Source organism: Narcine bancroftii, chromosome 14, assembly GCF_036971445.1.
Source record: "Narcine bancroftii isolate sNarBan1 chromosome 14, sNarBan1.hap1, whole genome shotgun sequence".
In the NCBI taxonomy this organism is placed as follows: domain Eukaryota; kingdom Metazoa; phylum Chordata; class Chondrichthyes; order Torpediniformes; family Narcinidae; genus Narcine; species Narcine bancroftii.
Genome location: NC_091482.1, coordinates 44,981,288 through 45,008,601, shown reverse-complemented (window position 1 = coordinate 45,008,601; position 27,314 = coordinate 44,981,288). Strand labels below are relative to the sequence as shown.

The following is a 27,314-nucleotide window of genomic DNA, read 5'->3' as shown; positions in this document are numbered from 1 at the left end:
CCAGGCTTCCTCCTTGAACCCTTTTTAAAAAACAGAACCACATGCGCAATGCGCCAATCCTCCGGCACTATCCCCATATCTAATGACATTTGGAAAATTACCGCCAGAGCCTCTGCTATTTCCTCCTTCACTTCTCTCAATGTCCTGGGGAAGATCCCGTCTGGTCCTGGAGACTTATCCACCTTTATATTCTTCAAAAACCCTAAAACTACATCTTTTATAATCTCTATATTCCCCATATTTACCCAACTTGCTTTTTTTTATCTCACATCTCCCAATATCCTTCTCCTTAGTGAATACCGAAGAAAAGAAACTGTTCAATATCTCCCCCATTTCTTTAGGCTCCACACACAGTTTTCTGCTCTGATTTTCTAAGGGACCAATTTTGTCTCTAGCTTTCCTTTTACCATTAACATATTTGTAGAACTCTTTTGGATTAGTTTTCACCCTGCTTGCCATAGTTTCCTCATACCTTCTTTTAGCTTTCCTAATTCCTCTCTTAAGATCTTACATTCAATGTATCTTTCAAACATCTCCTTAACTCCATGCTTCTTATATCTAATGTACGCCTCCCTTTTTCTTCGAACCAAGTCCAATATTCCAATATTCCTTGAAAACCATGGCTCTCTCAAACCTTTAGCATTTCTAAGAAATTATATACAGTGCCCTCCATAATATTTCAAAGACATATTTTTCCTTTATATAACCCTGTGCTCATTTTAAATTTTGTAATCAAACAATTCATGTCATTAAAGTGCATATTCCAGATTTTATTCAAGATTTGTATACATTTTTAGACAGTCCCCTCATTTCAAAACACTATTATTGCTTTGAAATGATTTCACATTTGACTTGACAGGTGTTTGATTTCTCAGATATGTTTAATTCCTTAATTTGGTGCAGGTATAAGAAAGCTTGGCTTGCTTCTAAGCTTTTGATCACCTTTGGAGTCTGTAGTTGCCATTTTTCAACAAGGACCAGAGTTGTGTCGTGAAAGTCAAAGCAGCCATTATGAAGCTGAAAAACAAGAATAAAACAGTAAGAGACATCACGCAGACCTTAGGATTACCAAAATCAACAGGTTGAAACATCATCAAGGAGGAGCTCATTAATCACAAAGGGATTGCCATTCCAAGGAAGATTTCTCATGATGAGATCTCATGAAGAAAAATCCCAAAATAGGTGTCCGATAGATCAGAAATACTGTTCTGGAGGCAGGTATGGATACATAAATGACAACTGTCCACAGAAGACTTCAAGAAATAGAGGCTATACTGCAAGATACCCACAGAAAGGACGACCAGATTAAAATTTCGAAGAAGTATTTAAAAGAACCTGCAGAATTTTGGAAAAAAGGTCTTGAGGATAGCTGAGTCAAAGATTAACTTGAATCAGAGTGATGGCAAGAGCAAAGTGTGGAGGAACTGCCCGAGATCCAAAGCATTCAACTTTTGCATCTTGTAGTGTAGCCTCTGTATTTCAGTTCATGAAGTCTTCTGCGAACAGTAGTCATGGACACTTCCACACCTGTCTCCTGAAGAGTTTTTCTGATCTGTCAGACAGTTTTGTGGATTTTTCTTCATTATGATGGGAATTCTTCTGTCATCAGCAGGTCTTCCTTGGAATATCAGGCCCTTTACAATTACTGAGCTCACCAGTATTCTTTCTTCTTAATAATGTTCAAAATTGATTTTGTTAATCCTAAAGTTTGCCCAATGTCTCTTACTGCTTTAGTCTTGTTGTTTTAAGTTTCATAATGACTTCCGACTTCCATTGGCACAACTCTGGTCCATGTGTTGAAAAATGGCAACTACACATGCAAAGGTGATAAAAGCCCTGAAACGATGGGATATGCAAAAAGTGCTGTAATTTCTACATGGTCCAATCAAAATGTCTACAAACATAATTTAGACATATAGGTACTCCCTGACTTGAAGCCTATGTGACCAAATTTTTATTTTAATTAAAAAATAAAATTTAGCCAATTACAGTGGAGAGAAAAAAAACAGACCTATGGTGGCAGCCATGTTGAGATATTTAACCACATTTTAACACTCATCCAGTTTATTCTGATTCTGTTACTCAATATTCTGATGGTTAGACAGATTTCAGAGGCCAGTAGAGTCTGTAGGGTGCTCAGGGACTGCAGCAACAGAGAATGAGAAGGATTTGGAGATAGGGAAAGAAATAGATGGTTTTACTCTTCAGTATCACAGGTAGGGAAATTCCTGACATGGATCCATTCTAAGTTGCAACCAGTCATCCAGAATGGAACATGGACAGAGGAGTACCTGTGCAGCGCAGTAACAGGCCATTTTGGCCCATGAGTCTGCTCTGCCCAATTTACCTACACCCCTGTACATTTCGAATAGTGGGAGGAAACCAAAGCCCCCAGTGAAAATCCACGCAGTCACAGGGAGAACATAAGAACTCCTAACTGACAGTGCAGGATACAAATCCAGAACCTGATTGCTGGCATGGTAAAGGCAATGTGGTAATCGTTATGCCAAACATGCCTTCCAAATGACCTTGAATAAAATCTGGAAAGTGCATTTTAATTACATGTGAATTGTTTGATTACAAATTTAAAACCGTGGAGTAGATGGGCAAATAAAGGAAGAAAGCATCTTAGCCCAAAAATTATGGACAGCACCGTATTTCAATTATCCAACTGGGTTGCATTTAATAATACAAACTGAAGCAGGATACAATAAAACCCTGTTATCTGATGTTCAAGCAACTGCGCAAGGAAAATAAATTGAAATAACTAAAAATAAAATTTAAATAAAAGTTTAAAATTGCAAAAATAAATGTTCTCCAAAGTAGCAAATTTTTGATGAAGATGGAAGCAAATATTCAACCAGCAAAGTACCTTGATCATGCTTTGCTCATAGCAGCTGAATGAATAAAGTTGTGTTTGAATAAAATGGTGTCACCCAGGATGAAGAGCTGGTTGATGCTGTTCGCCAGTGGGGTGACTCTCTTAAAGAGTACCCTTATCCCTGCTTAGCAAGTCTTTATCTTCATTAGTATATTATCTTCTGGATGGCACCATGGAGATGCAGCCAGAGTTAAATGTTTTCAAAGAATGTGACTGAAAATAAAGTAAAATTCTTTCAAATTTATATATTCATGCAAGTGAAGTTGGTTCAGTTCAGTAGTATTTTTAATCTTTTGTTTATTTTTAAAGCACAAGTATTACTTAGGCATTGTAAAATTGAGCGTCGAGCAAACGGAAAACTTCCTTATCCAGCATCTACCAATCTCTTTAGGTGCCGGATACAAGGTGTTTTACTGGACAAATTACATATCCCGAAAAATGAGGTGTTCCAAAATATTATCACACTGTTTACAAATTTTTGTGAACATTAGAACCCTCAATGAAATCAGCGGTTTTGCTGCCAATTTTAATTATGGACACATTTTGGAAGTGATAAAATTAACCATGCATATTCCTAAAAAGCTACATGGATAACATGACAAAACAGACCGAAGGCAGCAGCTGGTTGCACCCAAAGTTAAACTACAGAAAAGGAGAACTATTTGTTAACATACAGAAAATAATTCTCAGACATACACCAAACATGACTTAACTCTTATTTTTGTAAAAGTTTGGTTTTAAAACCCTAAGAGTCCAAAGAGAACCAAGAAAAAGAGGAAACCAACAAAAGATTCAACAAGCCACATTTAGGGAGAATGTCGCATTTTTGAGCCATCTGCAATCTTCACTCAAAGATTTTCTTAAATCCTACAATCTACAATTTTGTAGCAATAATGAAACTGAACAAGCTAGCACTTTTTTTTAAAGCCATAAATGTAAATAATCTCAAAAGAAACGAGATGCTATTTGAAAGCCACATTTTTTTTTGAAATATTAAATGGCCTTTTCCAGTTCACAGGAATAATCAAATACAACAGCACAGACTCCAGTATACCAACATTTAGAGGCACAAGATCATTTTATTACTAGATTTTTTTTTAATTGGTAAATCTTCTGGGTGAGGTTACGTCCCTCCAGTTAAGTCTGACTGTTTCAACAAATTGGAATTATTCAAAGCCCAGCTGAAATTGTCAAAGACTTCAATTTCATGATTCAATTACAATATTTGGTGGAGTAAGGCACATCTTGCATTCTCAGACAAAGTAGTTTTTAAATAATGACTGCGTGTGATTCAGTCACCGTTTAACAGTCATTGGCAAAAGGCCAGTTGCTCCACGTCAAGAATTGACAAAGGAAGTAATGAGTTGGTTCACAGAAGATACGAGATCCAAACAGGTATAACAGCCTAAAAAGGTGGAGTGAATGAAATAAATCAAGACAAATCTAAATTCACTCAAAACAGCTGCTTAATTTCCTACAAATGCTCCCAGGACAAGGTCTTCCATGCAAGATCAGAGATACCCTCCTTCATAAACCTTTGCTTCCCCTCTACTACCATCAACTCAGCCCTCACTTGGATATCCTCCATGAGATGCACATTTGTCCTGAACCCCCTCAACAACAACAAGATTTCCTCTTGTCCTCACTTCCCACCCCATCAACATCCACATCATCCTTTGACATTTTCATCATCTACTGTGACCACCATCTTCCTCAATCTGCCTTCCACAGGGACCACGCCCTCTGATCCCCTCACCCACTCCTCTCTTCCCACCCCTATAATCACAAGAAATGTTACCCTCGCATCCACACCTCCTCCCTAACAACCATTCAGGGCTCCAAACACTCCTTCAAGTAAAATAGTACTGCAATTGTGAATCTGCAGGGGTCATCTACAGTATCTGGTGTTCCCTACATCGCCTTCTCGACATCAGAGAAACATGGAGAACACTTAATTGAGTACCTTTGCTCTGTCCGCCACAATAGCAGGGATCTCCCAGTGGCCACCCATTTCATTCCCTTGCTGACATGTCTGTCAATGGTCTCATGTACTGCCAGACTGAGACCACGTACAAATTGGAGGAAGAATACCTCATTTTATCTGGGCATCCACCAACCAGATAGACTACTCTGGTTTCCCCCTTTCTTCTAGCTCTGTTTCTTTCAATTCTCACCTATTCACGACCAATTATGGCCTGTTGTCTGTTGACCTATGCTTCTTCCCCTGCCCTTTCTTTCCTCCTACCCCATCCTTTTTATCCAGGGACTGTCTGCTTTTGCTCAGACCTCGAAGGTTCAGGTTTGAAATGTTCGTTATATATCCTCATCTCCTGTGGATGCTGCATGACCTACTGAGTTCCTCCAGTATTTGTTTTTACTACAAAAACAACATCTGCAGATTTTCATGTTTCACTACCTTAAATGTTGCAAATTTACATTATTACTGTCATAACATCGAAATGCCAAAAAGTTATTGGGGTTGTGACAACAATGGTTCCTTGCAGACCATGGAGAAAACTTCCACAACGTCTTGCAATATTACAGAGTTGGTTCAAAGCAATTTTCTCCTCTGTACTGGGATATGGTGGGGGTTGCAGGGAGAAGAAATGAAACATGTCAAACCAAGCTTGAATTTCTTAGGCAGGTGTCAGTTGCTTCTTTTTAAAAAAATTTCTTTACATTCTTACCATCTTAAACTAGTGAAGCATTTAATGGCTCAACTTACCATTGCCTCAGTGATTAAGACCTCTTCACTTTCTTGCTATTTGGGTTGAGAGGGGAAAGAATAATCCTAGACAGTGGATATTAAGAATTGCAGGAGAAAATTTGTGCATGAATATCTGAAGAAAATTCTAAAAGCCAGTTAAGAAACATTTCCGATAATGATACATTCTAATGTTCAACACTGGAAGCCACTAATCTTTAGAGGTGCAGCCCAAAAATCAAGTTTTATTTATTAGTGCTTGTACTAAAACTGTTAAAATACTGTTTATGGATGAATCAGAACAGCACACAATGACTTTCAAAATAATTGTTCTGAGAATAGATTCAACTGCCTCTTTCATGAATGTTGGTATTTTTATTCAAAGCTCGGAATTAAACAAAAACTCTTGGAAAACTGCACAAATTTCTCAAAATTGCCTTTTAAACCCAGAATCTCAATTCTAATACTGCAGACTCAGCTTCCTTTATAAAGCACTAAAACCGCAAAAGTAGCATCTTTTCTTATTACTGCATTACCAAAGCCACATTTAGAACCAAGTAAATCTTTTACTGCTGCAGGGAACACTTATCCTTGTACTCACTAACAAATGACGAGCAAAGATCTGGTAATAGAGTAGAATAAAGAGTATGTGATATTGGCCATTTCAAAAGGAAAAATTAAACAGCAGTATTTTATCTAAATGGCAATAGATTGAGGATTTGGTTGTTATTGTCCACGAATTGCAAACTGTCAAATATGATGTCAAAGTAAATAGAAAAACCAGAATGCTATCATTTATTGCTTAGGGAATTGAATACATGAAGAAAATATGCTTCAATTCTACATGGCCCTGAGGAGACTACATCTGTAGTCCTATGTACATCATTAGTCTTAATTAAGGAAGAATATAATGGAATTGGGAGCAATTCAGAGAAAGCCCTACTATACTAATAATTGGAAAGAGCAAGTTGACCGGTGAGTGAAGGTTGGACAGGGTTGGCCCCTTGCTGCTGGAGTTAAGAGTGACAGGTCATCACAGGCTGGATGTGGAAAGCAGTGTCCATTCAGAAGAGACAAACTATATAATAGGGAAGAGTATATAGCAATTTTGCAGGGAGCAGCAGTCATTGAATATTTTTAAGGCCGAGATGCTCATCAGCAAGGCTATGAAAGATCAGGGGTGGCACATCTAAAGTAACAAAACCACACACCAGTGACCCAGATTCAAATCTGCCAATGTAGACAAGGAAGTTGTACATTATCCTGATAACTGCATGGGTTTTCTCCCAAGTACAGGATTGGGTGTATATGGACAGTACAGGCTCGGAGACAGGAATGGTTTATTTATACCTATATAAAATTAAAAATCTACAACAGGCACTAGTCAATTAAAAAGGCACCAATTTTCAACTAAATTAAATAGGTCACACTACTTGTTAAAAAAGGTCAGTTACCCAATAAACTTATAGCAAACATTGGATATTTTAAGGAAGGTGCCAAAATACAAATGGTCAACCCAATGCCGTTATCAAGCAAAACCACAACATCTTTAAAAGTTCCATTAAAAAGCAACTTACCATACAAAATACTAGTCTAAGGATTGTAAACCCACTGAGGAACCAAGGTACATAATACGCAGCACAATTCGTGTAGTGATTAGCCCAACACTACTATTCCGCCAAGGTTCAAAGTTGTTGTACATAAATGACATTATACAACAGATTTTATTTTCTGCTGGGCTTAATTTCTATACAGAACTATAAACTGCAAATGCAGATGTAAATCTAAATATACACCAATAAATAGTGACCATTATTTCTAATTACTGATAATGGCCATCTTTAAATGAGTGTAGCTATCCCCCATTCTTCACAAGCCTAATAGTTGAGGGGTAGCAACTATTCTTGAGCCTTGTAGTAAAAGTCCTGTGGCACCTATGCCTCCTTCCTGATGTCAGCAGTAAGAACAGAGCATGGTCTGGCTGGTACAGATCCTTGATAAATGATGCTGCTTCCTGATGGCAATATTCCATATAGATATGTTCAATGGTGGGCAGAGATCTGCCTGTGATGAACTGGGTTGAGTTCATTACCTTTTGCAGGACTATTTGCTTGGAAGTATTGGTGCTCCCTTATCAAGCTGAGATGCATAATTTCCACCACACATCTGGAGAAACTTGCCAAGGATTCCAATGGAATACCAAATTTTGTGACTTATTCATGACAAATTCTGAATTTCGCAGACTCAAGAGGAAATATAGGTGCTGTTGTGCTTTCTTCATAACATTTATGCGATTGAGTACTGACCAGGTCCTCCAAAATAGTGACACCCAGGAATGTCAAATTGATGACACTCCATTTCTGATCTCCAATAATTACAGGGTCACTTACGAGTTTTCCTTTCCTAAAGGCTACACTCAGTTCCTTTGTCTTGTTGATATTGAATGAGGGATTGTTGATACATAATTTACCCAGGTTTTCAATCTTCCTCCTGTCTGTCGACTCCTCGCCCTCTTTTATCAAGCAATGTACATGGTGTTGGAATTGTTGTTGCACTTGGTCAGCGAGTAGAGCAGGGGAAGAAATGTAGGTTCCGGAGCTGATAGGTGCTGCCAGTCTGACTGGACTGTAGAAGTGAGGAAATGCAGAATCCAATTGCACTATGGGGTATTGAGGCCCAGGTCATGGAGTTTACTGATCAGTTTTCAGTTTCAGTTTTGTATTGAATGCCAAGCTGTAATATAAAGAGCATCCTGATGTATGCATTTTTGCTATCCAGTTTTTGCAGAGTTTTGTGAAGAGCCAATGTATAGCATCAGCCATAGACCTGTTGCTACAGCAAGCAATTGGGATGGATCCATGTCACTTTTCAGACAGGAGTTGATGTTTCAACACCAGCCTCTCAAACACTTCATCGGGATCGGAGTGTCAATGGTCAATATTTAGGCAGTGCGTGGTCATGCAAAGGATTTAGACTTGTTTTGGTTGAGATCTCCATGAAGAGCACTAAATAGACAGTAAAAACTTGAAAAAAATCAATATTTTCTTCATCAAAAATGGATAAAACTAGCACAAAGAAGCCAAGGTAGCTGAGAACAAAGAAGCTGCTATACAACGACTGAAAGGGAGCAGAGCAAGAATGGCAATGGGACCAGCAGAACCAGATAAAATTGAGGAGTCAGGTCAAGAATTGAGCATCATCCTGGAAAAAAAATGGAGAATTTGAGTAACCGATTTATGTGTTAAAACAGTGAAATATGGAGAAAATTACCGAAATAAAAGAGATTGTTGAAAACCTGGTGGAGAGAATGGATCGAGCAGAGGTTGGATTGACGAAAATGCATGAAAATGAGGCTTTAGAGAAAAACCCCAAAGAATAGGAATCTGATAAACAAGGACTGCTTGACAAAATTGACCGCATGGAGAACTTGAGTTGACGAAATAATGTCAAAATTATTGGACCAAAGGAAGGATTCAAAGGAAGAGAGTCAACTTTTTTCAAATATGGATCCCAGTAGTGTTGGGAGAAGGCAAATTTGGAGAAAAACTATCGAGTTCACTGAACACTCGGACCCAGAAGAGCCGGTGATCAGAGACCAAGGCCAGTTCTGGTGAGACCTTTAAGCTACCAAGAACAGAAGCTAATTCTGTGAGCAGCATATGATATATGGAGGCAGCTCAGCCCCTTAGAGAGTACTCGTTCTATTCAAGGGTACATAATTCATATACAAGAATTGACTTATTTTTTAATGTCTGTCTAGCTACAAAGCAGAGTAGTTAAAAACTGAATACTTGGCAAGACTATCAGACCACTCGGCGATAATGTTGATTATTACGATAAGGAAAAGCAAGAAATTATGTCTAGGTAGCAACTTAAATGCTACTTTATTAAAGAGAAAGGATTTTTGTGAAAAAAAATCTTTCTTTCACTGACAACAGTCTTGTAATATGAAATATGCTTACAGCTTACTTGAGGGGACAAGTTATTTCTGATATTGAAAATCTTGTGAGACTTGGGTCTAGAGAATATAAAATTGGGAAAAAATATCAGATATCAGGAATACAAGAAAAATATAGAATATTAGAAAACAAAGTTACAATGTAACATTACAAATAGAACAAAAAAATGATATTTAAAACTAAAAATTATGAACATCTATGCAGGTTAAAGCAGAGGAGAATGATAAATGGAATAGAAACTTACACTATAACATAATCAAAAATAAATAAATAGTACATTTAGACAATACTATATGAAACTATACAAGTCAGTATTAGTAGGAAAAAAACAAGATGAAAGAACTTTCAACAAATGCTGAACTTCCTAAACTTGGAGCGAGAGGAAATGAATATATACCAGACTTAGATGCACATTTTTTTACATGGGTAGAATAGAGAAAGCTCTGGGTACTTTATAAGATTTGATGGATTCGATCATATTTTATATAGATATTATTTTGAAGGAAATAGATCGTGGGGTAGTGTAGGTCACAAACACTTCAAATTTTTTAAATGCAAGAGCTTTGCTCAACCCAGACTCTTCAGGCTCAGTGCCTTTGTAAAGACAATAAAAACTGCTTTGCTAAAGGTTTTCATAAGGAGGTGCAAATAGAAGAGGGCTCAAGAGACTTCAAAAGTAGGTGTTAATTGGAAATGCTGTGGAGTAATGGATTATTGGTTTGGAAAGCAACAGATGGACGGGCTCAGAAGTTTGGGTCTTGTGCCGCTATTCTGAACACAGTATAAGAACTGTCTGATACCAGTGAATTTAGAGGAGTGGGAAGTGAGATTGGACTGTGAGTCAAAAGAATTTTTCTGAACTTATACATTACATACACATGCACTTGGAATCAGAAGGGGGTTAAGTTAATAGTAATAAATTAAAGTTTGATCCTGTTTTTAATGTTTAAAGAAAATTAAAAGCAACTTTTAAGTAACCATTTGTCTTGGTGAATTTCTATTGCTGCTGGGCTTTGAGGTCCTCTGGGTCCAAAACAAAGCTAACAAGTTACCAGGAGAAAATGGGTTCCCCTCCTGAGTTTTACAAACAGTTTAAAGATTTGTTGATGGATGTGTTGGACAAGGCAGTAGAGACCCAGACCTTCCCGGAAATTTTTTCAACTTCCAGAATTACAGTGCTACTGAAGGAAGACACCCATTTAAAAACCTCCTCATACAGACCAATATCACTCCTGAAAGCAGATTATAAAATTCTAGCAAAGGCACTATCCAATAAAAAGGGTGAGTATTTCCCAAATTTAATGCATCCCGATCAGGAGGGATTTGTTAAAGGAAAGCACTCTTCAAATAATCCAGGTAGATTATTCAATATAATCAAGGTTGAATTCAAACTTAACTATTTCTTTTGATGCAGAAAAGGCATTTGACTGACGAGAATGGTCTATTATTTAAAGCATTGGAAAAATTTTGGGATAACTAGAAAATTTATAAATTGGATAAAAACTATCATAAGCTACAAGCTAAAATTATAACTAATAACCAAATGTCATCTATTTTTCTAGTTGAGTAGATCAAGTAGTCAGGGGTGTTTCCCATCCCCAGCATCATTCATACAAGGTATTGAACCTCTGGCAGTGATTATAAGAGATCCAGATATTAAAAACTTCAAAGTTGCACAGGAAGAACACAAAATTAGCTCATTTGCTGTATCATTGATAAGGTTACGAACAATATTAGAAAAATATGGAATATCAGGATACAAAATAAATATGGACAAAAGTGAGATTATGCCATTGCAAAATTTTGAATATGAAAGATATCAAAAAGGTAGTACAGGTAGTCCTCTACTTCCAACCTAAGCAAGTTGCATCCACCCACACGTCAGCTTTTTAAAAAATCTTTAAAACTACTGAACAAGTACATATTTTGTATTAAAAGTACTGCATACAGTGGTCTTTGCTCCCGGCAGCAGCCCAAAGATTCCGTTCCGCGGCAGCCCAACACCAGAGTCCAATGACTATTATATACTAGAAGTGTATATGGGGATTGGGGAGTATCGTTACTGAAGGTACTGGACATATGTTTACATTCATTAAAGATGTTAAAAAACTTTTTAAAAATTTTGTCTCATTTAATTGTGCATGGTGGGCGAAACCCCTTACAACCAATCCAAGTTATGACCAATATGTCAGTCCCAATTATGGTCGTAAGTTGGGGACCACCTGTAGATTTAAATGGAAGGATGGAATTAAATACTTTGAAATAATGAGATAATTTTCACAATTTATACAAGCTCAAATAAACCCCTCTAAAAGAAAATAGAAAATTTACAGAAATGCAAAAATTTGCCTATTACATTAATAGGGTAAACTGAATAAAAATGAAGGTAATAACAAGAATACAATATCTTTCAATCATTCCTACTGCACCAAAAGTTTATTTAAATTATAATTGTACAAGACAATTCCTATGGAACAACAAATACCAAGAATTGCACTGAAAATGGATAATCCTATTTTAATGGACGGTGGGAGAAGAGAGGGGAAAAGAGAATAGAAAGATGCTGATCTGATCAGTATTTGATAGCACAACATTGATTATAAATGCAAAGTAGATTAGTACAATATAATTTCCTACACCAATTATACCTTACATCACAGAAATTACATAAATCAAAGTCAGAAATATTGGAGATGCGTTTTAGATGTGGAATAGAAATAGGAACATTTGTACATGCTACATGGTTGTTGTGAAGGTGAGATATTTTTTGGAAGCATATTACTGAAATACTAACAAGGATAACAGGGGTGGACTTCACAAATGACCCAGTGCTTTTTCTTTTGGGCAATTTTATTGAAGTAACCAAATTTCATCTTTCCATTCTCTCCCTCTTTCCCCCTCTCTCTTCCCCCCCACCCGCCCCCCCACGTCCATTAATAAAAAATTCAATGACTTGGTGGGGACTTGTCCTCTGGTACGCTAAACAGCCCTGGTGTAATCACTCAGATCATCTGCTGAATTCTTGAACACAGCTGCGTTGAGAACTCAACGGTGCCAATGAAAATCCCTGGAGTCTTGATGACCCTGTGATATCAGTCTCTGAAGTAAGAGAGTGAACCCTTGAAAGGAGTCAGTTCCTGACGATGTAACCAGCAGGGTACTGAAAACCTGTACCAACCAACTAGCCAGAGTGCTCACGAACATGTTGCAGTCAAAGGTTCCCTCCTGCTTCAAAAGGGCATCAATCATCCTGGTACCCAAGAGCAGAGTGAGCTGCCTCAATGACTATTATCCAGTCACACTCACATCTACTGTGATGAAATGGATCTGGACCCACTACAATTCACCTACCGTCACAATCACACCACATCAGATCCAGTATCACCTGCTCTCCACTCACCTCTGGAAGACCTCAACAACAGCATCTGGCTACTCCAACTACAGCTCACCTTACACCACCACTCCCATACTGGTCAGCAAGCTCAACATCCAGGGCCTCCAACTGGATCCCCAACTTCCTCATTAGAAGACCATAGTTCAAATTGGCAACATCTCCTCACTGACGAACACAAGGGCTCCTCAAGGATGTGTGCATATCCCATTGCTCTACTCACTCCACATCCATGACTATGTAGCTAGGCAGCATCAAATGCTGTCTACAACAAACAGCAATGATTTATTTTTGAAATGTTGTTTATAGCAATATTTGCACTGTAATGCTACCACAAACCAATGAATTTCATGGCACATTTATGACAATAAATACTGATTACGATCCACTGACTCGAGGGAATTCTGTAACCAGCTCTCTTCACCAAGTGCTCAGACTTATCAAAATGTAGTGTCAAGAAAGAAAGAAAAAGGCTTTCCTCCTCTTAGTGTAACAGCAATCAAGTGTGCTAGGACCTCTGGTACAGCAGGTTACACACTGGCAATAACTGGGCAGGGTTTCCTGAAGACAAGTCTGATTAAAGTAATTATTGGAAAATCAAGGAGGAAATGTTGGCATGAATCTGCAACCTGGATTGTCTTCAATTTTAGATAAACTGACTATCCCAATGATGGTAATCATTTCAAAGTATGTTTGCTGTGTTTTACAATATAGATTTGACACTGTTTAGCATAACATTGCTGAAAATGAGAATCCAGAATTAGGTGCACCATCCTCCCATAATACAAGACAATGACTGAAGAATAAACTCTGGCACCATCAATACCAAGCTCCCATAAAGAATGCCACAAAAGAACTGCAAAATGTAGAATGCGTCAGAACAATTCAGAGTACTCCGAACAAGCAATAAGTTCTCTGCTCTCTCCCCAAGAAAGAGATTTTGAGAACAAAAGTCTTTAAGATAATGATTGGCATTTCTCACTTCCAAATACCTGGAGCATGACAAGAGTCAGGTCAGTTTAAAAGGGAAATCTCTGTGCAAAAATCAAACTAATTATTAATACTGTAACACAATCAAAATCAACTTGTAGCACCCCCTTCCCCAAACTTTATTAAAAAGGTTTGGGTGGAATTATATGTTCATTTTTAACTCTTTAAGGAAAATTATCAGCTACATGCGGTCACATTCATCAATTTGCTTCCATGGCAGAGTTTCAGGCTTTTTCTTTCACTTTGACTTCATTGAGCTCAGGTCTACAGCACAGAACAGCAAGTCTAAACCTGCTCTTTGAATGAGCAATCCATATGGACCCAATTCTTTTCTTCTACTCCACATTCCTCCATATTTGAACCAACTCATTCTTCCACAAAACTACATTCGCCATTTCTTCAGGCAGTGCATTCTCATTTGAATTTTTTTTTTCTCTTCCAAAACTTTTGCCAATTAATTCTAATCTGTGTTTTGATTTGCATCAAGTGCTTTCTAATTTCAACCACTTTTCAGCTGTCTCTTCTCAGCCTTCTTGACCAAAAACTTCTCACTGGAACAGATTAAAAAAAACTATGGTAACAGGGCCTTTCAGCCCACAACACCCAATAGACCTACAACCTTCAGTACAGATTGAAGGGTGGGAGGAAACATGAACCCTGGTAGAAACCCCAGCAGACACAAAGTACAAACTCCTTACAGCTCCAGATTTGAACTCGTCATTGGCACTGCACAAAATGTTACGCCAACCATTCCATCCTCAACTGCAATCACCAGGAGTAAAGTATTAATTATCTTTTTTATTAAATCGTTCTAAGTTGCAGACGTGTTACTTGTAACAGGAACAGACCAGCTATTGCCAAGAGGAAGAAAATAATGTACACTATATTTTAAGTTAAGATTTTTAACAAAGCATTTCACCCTCTCAAACATTGCTAAATACTTATGGAATTAGATGCCATGTATCAATAAACAATATGCAAGCATCTGCAAAACAATTGGCTCCAAATGAGCACATTTCCTCAATCTTTCCATTCTGTCATAATTAACTCTCAAACCCTCTAGTACATTAGTTTACAATCAACTGAAAACTATCACATTCAAAAGAAAACTAAATCTGTCATTTTAACAGTTCAAAAGGTTTTGCAATTGTGCAGCCATTTGTGAGAAATTACACAAATCAAGAAGATAAAGGGATTATTGGCTTCCTTTTCTCCAACGGCAACTTGCAAAATATTCACTCAAGTTTGATTTGTCAACACGTTAATTAACAGCATGCATTAGTACCACCCAATTGTTAACTTTATTATAAACCTTAGGCCCAACTCCTAATAACAATCCAGAGGATGGCCAAATAGCAAACATCAAAAAAAAATTCATTAGTGCTAGACCTGGTTTTTGGACAGCTATACACTCCAATCTTCAAAAACATTAAATGCCCACTTCATTAGTTTCAATTCTGTGCATTAAAAGAGTATTGATCTTGATCCTTCAGAGATGCTCATTGTTTAGTCCAAAGAGAGCATTTCCAACAATGCATCACTCCTTTAGTTATCTACCAAATCTGGATTGGGAATCAAAAAAATTATAAAATGCTGGAAGACTGAAATAAACAGAAAATGCTAGAAATGCTCAGGTCGGGCAGCATCTGTGAAAAGAGAAACCATTAACATTTCAGATGCTGCCTGCTATTTCCAGCATTTTGTCTTCATGTCACTAGATTGGCTTGTTCACATTGCCATAATGAGAAACTTTCAACACTGTCTCACAAGAATCTACCAAATGACACATAACTGACAAGGTCATTGGCATGAAGATAAAAGATTGGATGTTAAGGAAAATAAATGGTGTTGAGATTAGTTGGACAACAATGAATCAAAGCTTCAAGTCGGAACGTGCAAATTGGTCTATTTATTTCAAATGTGGTAAAAAAAAGCCTTTTTGTGCACTTTGTCCTCACTGAGACTCAAACATGAACTGTTTTCTACTCATGTTAGTCAAATAATTAGAAATACAGCAAGGATTATTTCCAAGGCCCAAGCAAAAAACTTGGGTAAATAACAAATTGATTTATCGAAAACTTTCATCCACACAGAATTTGAGATCCTAAAACAAATTTCATGTGGATGAAAGTTCTTGATAAATCTATGTGTATATATTCTTTGGCTTGGCTTCGCAGACGAAGATTTATGGAGGGGGTAAATGTCCACGTCAGCTGCAGGCTCGTTTGTGGCTGACAAGTCCGAGGCGGGACAGGCAGACAAGGTTGCAAGGAATCATTTAATTTCTAAGTGGTTTTAGCCAACATATCAGAATTTATTGTGACAAACAAGTCAGAGAATTTGGTGTTTTGCAGTATCGTTATAGGGCAAACATTCATATACACCACCAATAAATTTTCAAAAATAGTGCACAATAAAATCAGACAGCATCTTTGGTTCATTGATTATTCTGGAATCTGATGGCAGAGGGGAAGAGGTCCTTTTGCTGCTGAGTGCTCGTCTTTAGGCTCCTGAAATTTCTGCCCTCCCCCACCGAGTCAGTGTGAAGAGGGCATGGCCTGGTGGTGGGATCTTTGAGGATAGAAGCTGCTTTTTTTTTTGAAGATGTCCTCGATGGAGTGAAGTCTGGTGCCTGTGATGTCACAGGACGAGTTAACAACCCTCTGGAGTTCATTCTTGTCCTGAGAGTTGGCACTTCTATACCAGACAGTGATGCAACCAGCCAGAATGCTCTCCACGGTAGAGGATTGAGGGTCTTCAATGACAAACTAAATCTCCTCAAACATGTTACAAAGTATAGCTGCTGGCAAGCCGCCTTCATGATTGCATCAACATAGAGGCTCCTGATAGATCCTCAGATGTTGACACCCAGGAATTTGAATTTCTTAACCCTCTCCACTACTGAGCCATCATGAGGACTGGGTCTTGTTCCCCAAATTTCCCCCTGAAGTCCACAATCGTCTCCTTGGTTGTGCTAATCTTGAGCGCAAGGTTGTTGGCATCACCACCACTCATCAGCTGATCTATCTCCTCATTACCATTTGTGATTCTGCTAACAACTGTGGTGTCATCAGCAAATTTGTAGAAAGCATTGGAATCGTGCTTGGCCACACAGTCATGGGTGTATAATGAGTAGTGCAGTGGACTAAGCACACATCCTGGAGGTGGACCTCTGTTGACAGTGAGGACACGTTTCCAATTCATACTGGCTGTGGTCTTCTGATGAAGCATCCAGTTGTGGGGTGGGGGAGTATGGAGGCCTAGAGCTTGTAGCTTCTTGAACAGCACTGAGGAAATAATGAAGGCTGAGCTGTAGTTGATGAAGGGCAGCCATATGTACAAGTTGTTTTTTTTTCGGGGAGACCCAGAGCCAAGTGGAGATCCAGTGATATTACGTCTGTTGTGGAGTGATTGAGTCGATAGGCGAATTACAGTGGTTTCAGACCTTTGCTTAAATAAGTGTTTATTCTGGCTATAATCAGCCTCTCTAAGCATTTTACCACAGTTGAAGTTAGTGCTACTCGACAATACTCTGAGGCAGCTCACCCTCCTCTTCTTGTGCACCAGGAAGATTGAACACTCAGGCTTGCTGGTTGGCACAGATTTTCAATACCCTATATCATCAGTATCATCAGATATGATCAGCAATTTTCTTTACATGTTTAAAACTAAGTGGATAAATCTCATTCCACTTGAGTCAAATTCTGCACTAATCAATGGTAACTAACATACGCAACGCATATTACATATGGCTATTACAACCCATATTACACTTCCCCACAACACTGACAACAATTAATAATTAGGTAGTTTGTTCATCAGTAACATTTAGGCAAACCAAATAATTTTTTGGATGGTCGAAAAAGATTACAAGATTGGAAATTAACAAATCAGACAATCCCAAGTATCAGGGATCATCTTTTTCATACCAATATGTGGAAAGGCTGCTTGTGTGAAGAATGTTTCAAGTTTTTAAATAATGTACAAATTTAGATTTCAAACATGAACCAAGAACAAATTCAAAAGCCTAAACTGCAAATAATTAGTTTATATCCGCATATGCAACCCATTCCAAACTTCGTTTATTGAAATTAACCATTTTCTCTTTGATGTGCAAATTCAACTCAATCAAACAAATGGAATGAGATTTTTTTTTAAATTTTATTTACAATATAGTAGAAACCAATCCCAACCATTGAAACCATGCCACCCCATGTCACCTAATTAAGGGTGGGAGTACAGGAGCACCCAGGGAAAACTCACGCAGGTCACAAGAAAAACTTGACAAACAGCACCAGATACAAACCCTGCTCGCTGGCACTGCAAGTGTCATAATAGCTTCTAGCTTACCATGCTGATCGATAATGGTATTTTTTTTCCTTTTTAAAGACAGCAATAGAGACCATTTTCTTCAAATACGAATTATAGATAAGAATTCTTTTCACTGTTTACCAACACCAGTACAGTACCCAATATTGGCATGATGCAAGGCTTTATAACATTTCAATCTGGATTCATTATGACAAAAGAATCAAAAACGTGTCCTTATCAGAAGCAAGATATACAAAGACAACAAATTAAAATTTCTTCATGCTTGTAGAATGCAACAATATCAAACATTAAACCACGAGCAGCAAACAGTTGAGAAAGGTGTACATTACACCAAAAGTATAGTTCATCTCCTATACAACCAGCAAATTCCAGTTTGACAATTCACAATGTCATATTATAAAGTACCAAACTTTTAGATTTTGACACCATTATGTAAAATTCACATCTCCCATATCTGAGTGAGAAAGGACAAGATAATCATGCATCAGAAACAAGCTCAATTTAATACTGAGCTTTTGATCTACCCTACAAGTTCTAATACTTTATCGTGAAATGCATTTCCACCGTCTCAGCTCCTAGATCACTCACTGAAACCTTATTACAAAAATACTTCAAACAAATTGTGCATGGCATTTTTTTTTTGATGTGGGATTGGTCAAACTTTGATCTTTCAAATATTTAGTTATTACATAGAATAATAGTTGATTAGACAATGTCACAGCATGGATGTGGGCCAAATGCAGACAAATGGAACTACTGGTAGCTTTGATGAACCACTTCATCGGCATTGTCAAGTTGGGCCAAAGGGCCCATTTCAGAGGTGTACAGCTGTATGACTGTGTCCCTAATTATGTGAAATAAGTAAATAGCTGACATTTAATTCAGATAATTTGTGCATCTAAATATTCAATATCTTATACAATACTTGTTTTGTTTTCACAAACTGAATAAAAGTTTCACTTTAAAGATGTTTCCCAAGACCGTATTACTTACAATCTGTATTAATACCCAAAACTTCAAAAATTAAGATGAGGGATCAACATTTCCCCTCACCCTTCCCTCCCCCCAAAAAAGTTTAATGTTTCCATCTCGTCTCCATAGCTGGCACAAAAGGACCAAGTCAAGAAAAGACGACAAGGTGTTTCAAGCATCACCATTCAGAACATTTCTGCCTTTAAAAATCTCCAAAATAGATTGACACATCTCTAAAAGCTAATTACTAATAAAAATGTTTTACAATAAAACCATTTTAAAATGCTACAATATACAAAAGTGCTGGAGAACCTCAGCAGGTCACACGGCAAGGTATGGGCAGAATGTAGGGAGATACCTGAATTAAAAGGATGAGGAGAGGAGGGAAGGGATAGGGGGAAGAGCATGCTCTTGCTCCTCAGAACTGATATCCTCTTACCTCATTGTCCCTCCTGAAATCCATGATACCCCACATACCCTCCATCATGTCAACAACTTCTAGTTAAATAAATTCTTCTGCCTCATTTTCACCACGTACCTCCATTCCCCATACCGAATATCTCAACCCTGCGTTTCTTGCTCAACAGACTCAAAAAGTCCTGTTCCTCCACCACCCTCTGCCTGGCAAAACTTGTTCTCGCCTTCAATAACTTCTCATTTGACTCATCCCACTTTCTCCAAGTCAAAAGGGTGGTCAGGAGTACCCTCAAGAGTCCCAACTATGCTTGCCTTTTTGTTGGTGATGTGAAGCCTACAAAAGCAAGACTCCAGTTCTCCCTCTGCTACACTGGTGTTACCTCGTGCACCCATTAATAAGTTGGTCAACTCTATCCATTTTGCAGCTAACTTTTATACCAACCTCTAATTTACTTGATCAATCTCCGACAACACCTCCCCCTTCTCAATCTCTGTCTCCATCTCATAGAGATGGGCCCAGGCCTGAAATGTTGGTTAGATCCCTTTGCTTCCTATAGACCAGACTGGCAAAACTTTTAATTTCTAAAATAGACACAGCACAGTAACAGGACATTTCAGCCCACGATTACGTACGGGGGGTGTAGGTTAATTGGTCAGCATGGGCGGAAATGGCCTGTTACCGTACTTTGTCTAAATTAGAAATTAAAAAGTTGGCTACCCCTGCCAGAGAAGCTTCTCTAGCACTTTGGTGTGTTACACCACAATCACAGCATCTGTGACTTTCCTGTTCAACTCCACTTCAAAATGCTGTTGCAGGTTAGTCTTACCTGAGCCACCAAACTGACTACTTGCAAGTGTCGTTGGTCCATTTTTTCCACTATTAACAGGAGGAGAAAACATCTAAAAAAAAAGCGCATCAAGATTAATCATTAATCTGTAGTTTACCATCATATTTAAAATAGGTAGGACGAGATTTTATTATCCTTTATTGCATTTATTCATATTTTAAATATGAATATTCAAAACTTGCACAGCTGATAATAGAATATATAGGTGAAATCAAGTGGACAAATTCAAGGATAATTATGTATTTTTTTTAAATACCAATTCGATACATTATAATGCAATGTCTTTCCTGAAATTGATGGAGGAGTAATTTCTCAAAAATAGACAATACTGAGCGATTTAGAAAAACATGAAATTTTTGCTATGACTTGATCAGAAGGTGCAACTAGTCAACTTCAGGCAATTTTAAAAAAGAAATAATTCCATGGAGAGCAGAAAATTGAACTAGCGTTAAACATCACTTAAGAAAATTACTTTCCAAGTGAATCCATCTCTCGCAAACTACTGGACTTTGTCTAAAACTTCCAAGAGTTCCTTTTATAACTCAACCGAATCCAGGCAACGCCACACGCTCTTTAAATGGTTTGAATAAAGGCGTAATATTTTTAAAAAGCCTGAGCTTCATACCGCACTAAAATCCAGCAGATCGCTCAACTCCTTGTCCGTTCCGATAGCGGCCATCCGCTGCTGTGGATTCATCTTGAATTATTCTCGCCCAAAACCTAGGGGCAAAACAATGCGTTTACTTTAAAATCCTCGGCAAACGCTCTCGAAGTTGGATGGGAAGCGGAGAGAAGAATGAAGGAGGATGCAAACTCCAAGGATCCAGCTCCCTGACAATTTAAAAAAAAACACTGCAGCAAACTTGCTGTGTAAGTAAAAAGTCGACATCAGACTCCAAAAATATCCCAGCGCATGAGGAGGGTTTCCCTTCCCAACCACAAAAGACCAAGTTACAGGAATGAGCGGCGACCTGCTAACATTCCCCCTGACAAAGGCTCTTTCCCCCCCCCACCCCCACCGGCTGCTAAAGCCGAGGCGAGTTGTTCGGGGGGTGGAATCACCAGTGGATTCCTTTTCTCTCTCTTTCTCCACCACCCCCCCAGGCGATTTGTGGGGGGGGGGGGGGGGAAGAGATAGTCAATCTCCTCGCCGTCCTTCGGCCGGAGCTGCAGCCCGGTCAGGGCTTCCCCCTTCCCTCGGGTCAGTGCTTTTCTACCCGCCCCCTCCCTCCCCGGGACTTACCCACCCTAGGCCAGGGGCCAAAGGCTCCCCACTTCCGCCCCCCGGGACCAGTATTCTCCTCCCTCCTCCAAACTCCCGGGCAGGCGACACCAGTTCCCCTCAGAGGCCAGAGTTTTACCCCCCCCCCCCACTCCGGGACTTACCCACCCTAGGCCGAGGGCAAAAGGCTCCCCCCTCCCCACTTCAGCCCCCCGGGACCAGCATTCTCCTCCCTCCCCCCTTAAACTCCCGAACAGGGGCCACCAGTCTCTCTCCCCCCCCCCACTCCTAAACTCCCGAACAGGGGCCACCAGTCTCTCTCCCCCCCCCCCACTCCTAAACCCGAACAGGGGCCACCAGTTCCCCCCCCCCCACTCCTAAACTCCCGAACAGGGGCCACCAGTCTCTCTCCCCCCCCCCCCCACTCCTAAACTCCCGAACAGGGGCCACCAGTTCCCCCCCCCCCACTCCAGGACTTACCCACCCTAGGCCAAGGGACCAAAGGCTTCCTTCCCCCCCCCCCTACTTCAGCCCCCGGGACCAGTACTCTCCTCTCTCTCTTTCACCACCCCCCCCAACCCGTGCAGGGGCCACCAGGTCCCTCCCGGGCCAGAACTTCACCCCCACCCCCTCCTCAGCCTTCAACCTCGGCTCCCGCGCTCCCCTCCCGCCCCGCCCCAGCTCACACCACCCCCCCCCCCCGGGCTGCAGTCAGGCCCCCACCCCCGCTCGGCGCTGCCCGACCCTCCCTCACCTCGCTCGAAGTCTCTGCCGACCCCCCCCCCCCCAAACCGCCAGCGGTCCGGCGTGAGGGTGAGGGCTTCGAACTCCCTCACCCCGCGCTGCCGCCGCCACCACCGTGCCGGCCTCCCCTGGCGGAGCGCGTGCCCGCGGGCGGGGGGGGGGGAGGCGGGCGTGCGTGCGGGTGACGCGGCGGGCGGGCGGGAGCGCGCGCGCCAGCTCCGGCTCGCCCTCCGCGGCCCGCCGGTCCCTCATGCCTCGAGGAGGGGAGTGAAGCGGCCGAGGCGCGTCACCACGCCGAAGGAGGACGCGGTATCCCTCCGACCTGGTCTCCGTGCCGAGGAGGGATGGGGGGGGGGGAATGGAATGGACACGCGTTGCCTGCCTCGCCCCTTCTCCGCACGGCTTGCAAGGCAGAAATGGTTTGGTGGAGGTGCAAAAATGGTCGGCAATGAGTGAGAAGCACCCTTTGTTTGTGCGGCAGCGGTGAGGCGGTCTATGTTTTCCTCTTGCCTTTGATTGACAGCAGACGAGTTGATGGGTCAGGGTCCACGCGTGGCCAATCAGATGTAATCTCTGCTCAAACACACACACCCTGGAGGCAGTGGTTACTGAATAGAGCAGCTGAGTTTCTGCAGCATTTGGTCTTTTTACTGAATCAACCAGGCTTTAAAATGACTGGCACAGGTAGTGAGAGACCAAGAGAAATAATATTACCTAAGCAAATGTCTTTAGAGTTAGGCATGAAACTTGTACCAACATTTAAAGAGTTCCATTCTTAGTTTTCACCGAATGAGTGAAGCTATGTCATTGTCGCACAGGCATGCGAAGATCACAACACCATCTGAAATACAATGCATTTCAGAATTAATTTATACCGTTGGGAAGGAAATTACTACTGCATTAAAAATCACTGAATTGTTCATGCTCAATGGTGTTGAATTTTTTTTTAAGCACGACACGACAAAACATTTATCCTTTTCTACTTCCATGTGTGAATTTCAATATCATGGGGGAATCCTGCAAGTGTTTCCGCTTAGAACAACACCTCACTGAAGGGCTCAAGTCTGCAATGTAGATTATGCATCTTTGCTACATTTAAACACAGTGCTTCAAATTCAGGCGGTAGTGCTGGAATCTGGACGCCAAGTGCAGCTTCTTGCTCGTGGCCTGTTTGGGCGCAGCAACTCCCCCGCGATTCGAAAGGCAGCGAGCAGCGGGAATGAAGGTGGAAAGATTTATGGAGAGCCGGCGCATGGAATGTGAACAGCAACATGTGCCGTCCGGAGAGACAGGCAGTCGCCCGGGTCTTTTCGCTGACCCACTGAAGATGAGAGTGTTCAATATTGTCCCGCGCGTTGCGAGGAGCTGAAATGCACCCCATTTGGTGTTGCAATTCCTCTGGCAGTCCAATAAAAAGGCGGAAGTTGGGGCCCTCGCCGGCCCTTCTGCACCATCCCCAGGGTTGGCCGTGAACCCGTTCCCCGCTTCATCAGTGCTGGCTTCTCTCGCTTGGAAGTGGACGCAAAACTCCCGGCGTGAAGCACGGGAGTCCACAGTCGCCGTGAGTTTAGTACAAAAGAACCCCGCCGACCCGTTCTGCCCCCCCCCCCCCCCCATCACCCCTCATCTTCTTTTGGAACCGCAGCCTCAAAGCTGAGGAATTATCTCACTTTTTTTTAAAAAGGGGCGAAGTAATTGAAATCCAATGTTGAAGTCTGCACTGACCGGGCACATCGACCCCTTCAGTCTCCAGGTCCTCGTCGGTCGACATTCCGACACTTCATCTCAAAACGCCCAGCTTCTAGGGACAGATAACAATCCTTTCAATGACGACGAGAATTCCAGACTCTGCTGTGACCCCGTCCTGTTCAAGACACGGAGCCGCCAATTTGTGAACACCGAAGATCGATTCCTGTTGCAACTTCTGTACAATTAGTGTCAATGACTTTGCAAAGCAAGGCTCGCTTGTCGAAAATCTTTTTTAAAAAAAACAATACATTTGCAGGTCAATCCCAAAAAAAAAATCACATCTGATCATTTGCTTCATCGGTCGTGAAGCCCTGAGTCGCCTTAAGGTTGTGAAAAGCTATATACAAATATGCCTTTATAGGAAGTTGTGTGGTTAAGTACAATGTTATTATTAGCTTCTAACTAGTTTATAGAATAGCGCTTAAATTATGTCTACATTATAATTTATCCTTTAACCCATTCTAGAGAGCTCCATTTGGCTTTGAGGTCATGGAGAATTCTTTATGTGCAAATCGTGTTTGTTATATGAAATAAAATCCCCCAGAAATTTGCCTCAGAATGCAGAGGGTTCCCTTTTCGGCTGCGTGTACCTTGGGACAACACTATCAAATGGCGATACAAAAACTTGAACACCAGGTCACAAGAAATAATTTCCTCTCACGCTTCAGAACTCGTCCCGAGATCCCTCATTTATTTTTCCTGTGTTTTAGTCATTAAGGTTCAAGTTTATTTTATTTATCAAATGTATACTTCCATCATGACCCCCACACCCAAAAATGTGTCTATGCATACACAGAATGAATAATTTCCAGTTCTGTATTCAATATCTAATGTATTCGTCTATTTCTTCTCAATTGAAAATTAAACGTGAAGCGGACAAAACGGGTGTGAAAAGTGATGCGAGTTGAAGGGCGTGGAAGCGCTTCGGTGGCATTATTTCGTGAAGTGGCCTCTGTATTACACTGCTTGGATGAGTGGGAAAGGGGGGGGGGGTCATTTTCAGCTCAAATTTCCGAAGTATCTCCCACCGTTTAGCTGCCGCAATAACCAGTCTCGCTCGGTGCATCCGAATGTGTCAGCGAGACTGACAACGCGGTGAAGCAACCCTGGGTGCTCATGTGCGGTTGTCAGGGGTCAGTGCGTGTATCTTTTTGGAAGCTCTGTTGGTCTATTTAATGCAACAAGATTCCTCCTTTAAAATCGCGGCAGATGTTTAACACCAGAGAGGCCATAAACGAGCACAAAACCGTTACATCCAGACTGAATTAGAAATAGTTCCACGCTGGTATATTTTTAAGACCGCAAGCTCACATCATTTTTCAGCGGTTCTCTAAATTAACACATCCGCAGATTTCAAACGACGTGTGGACAATTTTTTTAAAAACCCTTCATTCTGCATAATATCTAAACAATTACAGCAACAAATATTTTGCTGGCATTACTTTAGAAGAAAATCGCAAATCGGCTGGTTCCGAGATAGGACACGAGGAATGAGACTGTAGAATGCAACTCGGGGCTGTGAAAAGTTGATATCTGACAGCCGCCGCGTTGAAACATGCCTGGAAATCAAAAGCAAAACCATCACATTGCGAGTGGAAAGGAACGCACTTACCTCTCTGTTCGGCTTAATTATTGCGACGGGAAGAGGAACACTTTACAAAGTTCTGTCAGGAAGACGTTTCCTTCCACCACCATCCAGGGCCACTGGATTGTAAATGAACAAAGGTATTCCCTGGCCCCCAGAGTCCGATAAGAAAGGAATAATCTGCGGGGAATCCGTGCAAAACTTGGCACTGGTTAAAAATGGCTGATGAAGTGATAATTAAATATGTCTATGATCTCGAAGCTGATTTGAAAGCCGTATACTTCAGATGTTTCCCTTATAACTAAACAACTCCAATAGCCAGTCGCTGTTTATCCCTGTGGAAGCAATAGGAAGGTTTATTGTAAAATGCTGCAATGATTTTGTTCCAGATAGGCTTTTTATTGCAAAGCACGAAAGCTGTGTTTCGCTTTATTACCTTACAAGGTATCTGCACTGCTCCCGGATAACTCAATAAAACCCCTGCTCATATCTGTGGAAGACGGGTTAATATTGTACTTCACAATCGTTATCAGGTTTGCTTCTGTTCAATTGCTGGGGGGGTGGGGGGGGGGTGAGATATGATGCGATTAGCGTCACCTGTTGGCAGTGAGGAAAGTGTGTGAAATCGGCCTCGCATTCCTCCCTGGTGCGGAATCTTTTCCAATCAGACCTAAATTCTTCAACAATCCTCCGACGGGCCCGAACTTCCTTTGCATTTCCACTGAGTTGCTTCCGTGTCTTGAACTGAAAGCTTCTTCAGGTGCCTTCTCCGCCCAGGATGCGCCTGCAGAAGCGGATTCAGACCTGTGGAAGGGACAGCTTTACGGGAGGCGCCTCGGAGCTCACTCCAGCTCCTGTCCCTTCGGGCTGTCAGGGTTGGGAGGGCTGGCCGTCAGTGCTGGGACAGCCGGTGCGGGCTATCAGCGTGGGGACGTCCTGCGCGGGTTGTCCCGCCGCTGACAGCTCGCGTCGGCGACCCCACAGTGTGGGGACTGATGTAGGGCTGTGGGGAGAAGGTGGGGCAGCGGGATCAGTGTGGGAACGTCCCGCACCGGGGGGCAGCGGCAGCTGTCATTCCCTTAGCAGCCGCTTTCAGGCGGCTGCATTCATGTGCGGGCGGGGGGGACCTCAGTGCTCCGGCGATTACCCCTCCCGGAGGAGGTTAACAAAGTTCGCCTCACAAGCTCCTCCTGCACTTTCAAGTGGCCTCCCGACAGCCGCATATGGGCATAACATGCGGCTTTACATCGGGGGATTTTGGCCACCTGAAAGTGCCTTAAGTTACGAGGGGGGTGTGGACTGAACCGGGTGACACCAACATGACAGTTTATAAAAAAAAATTGTACAGTGTTTCAGCAGAAATTAATATTTTTATTTTAAAATTCCCTGTAGTTAGCTATAACAACAATAAAACTTTTTTGTAAGATCAGCTTACATGTATCAACATACCTACAAGGCTACAAGGATGCGATGCTGTTGGAGAGGAGATTTACTAGGATGATTCTCGGAATGCGGGGGCT

General features: G+C 41.0%; 1 protein-coding gene and 1 long non-coding RNA gene across 16 annotated transcripts in view; both read right to left on the bottom strand.

Moving 5' to 3' along the window:
• Window positions 1–26,101, bottom strand: part of tcf12 (transcription factor 12) — a 354,049-nt gene extending 327,948 nt beyond the window's left edge. For 14 of the 15 annotated variants that reach the window (XR_011348679.1, XM_069910855.1, XM_069910861.1 and 11 more), the window contains exons 1-3: window positions 22,471–22,646; window positions 21,120–21,214; window positions 20,474–20,546 (exon numbers count right to left, since the gene is read on the bottom strand). Coding sequence is in view for 14 of the 15 variants with exons in the window: in XM_069910855.1 (XP_069766956.1) it covers window positions 20,474–20,546; window positions 21,120–21,191 (145 nt within the window). In the remaining variant the exon portion in view is untranslated. Of the gene's footprint in view, window positions 1–20,473; window positions 20,547–21,119; window positions 21,215–22,470; window positions 22,647–25,821 lie in introns of those variants that run through there. The other variant, XM_069910856.1, reaches the window with a different exon arrangement.
• LOC138749478 (uncharacterized) lies at window positions 750–3,072 on the bottom strand. The gene is made up of 2 exons (XR_011348680.1): window positions 2,873–3,072; window positions 750–1,017 (listed from the first exon to the last, which is right to left on the bottom strand). It is a non-coding gene; the product is annotated as an uncharacterized lncRNA (long non-coding RNA).
• Window positions 26,102–27,314: the final 1,213 nt, after the last annotated feature.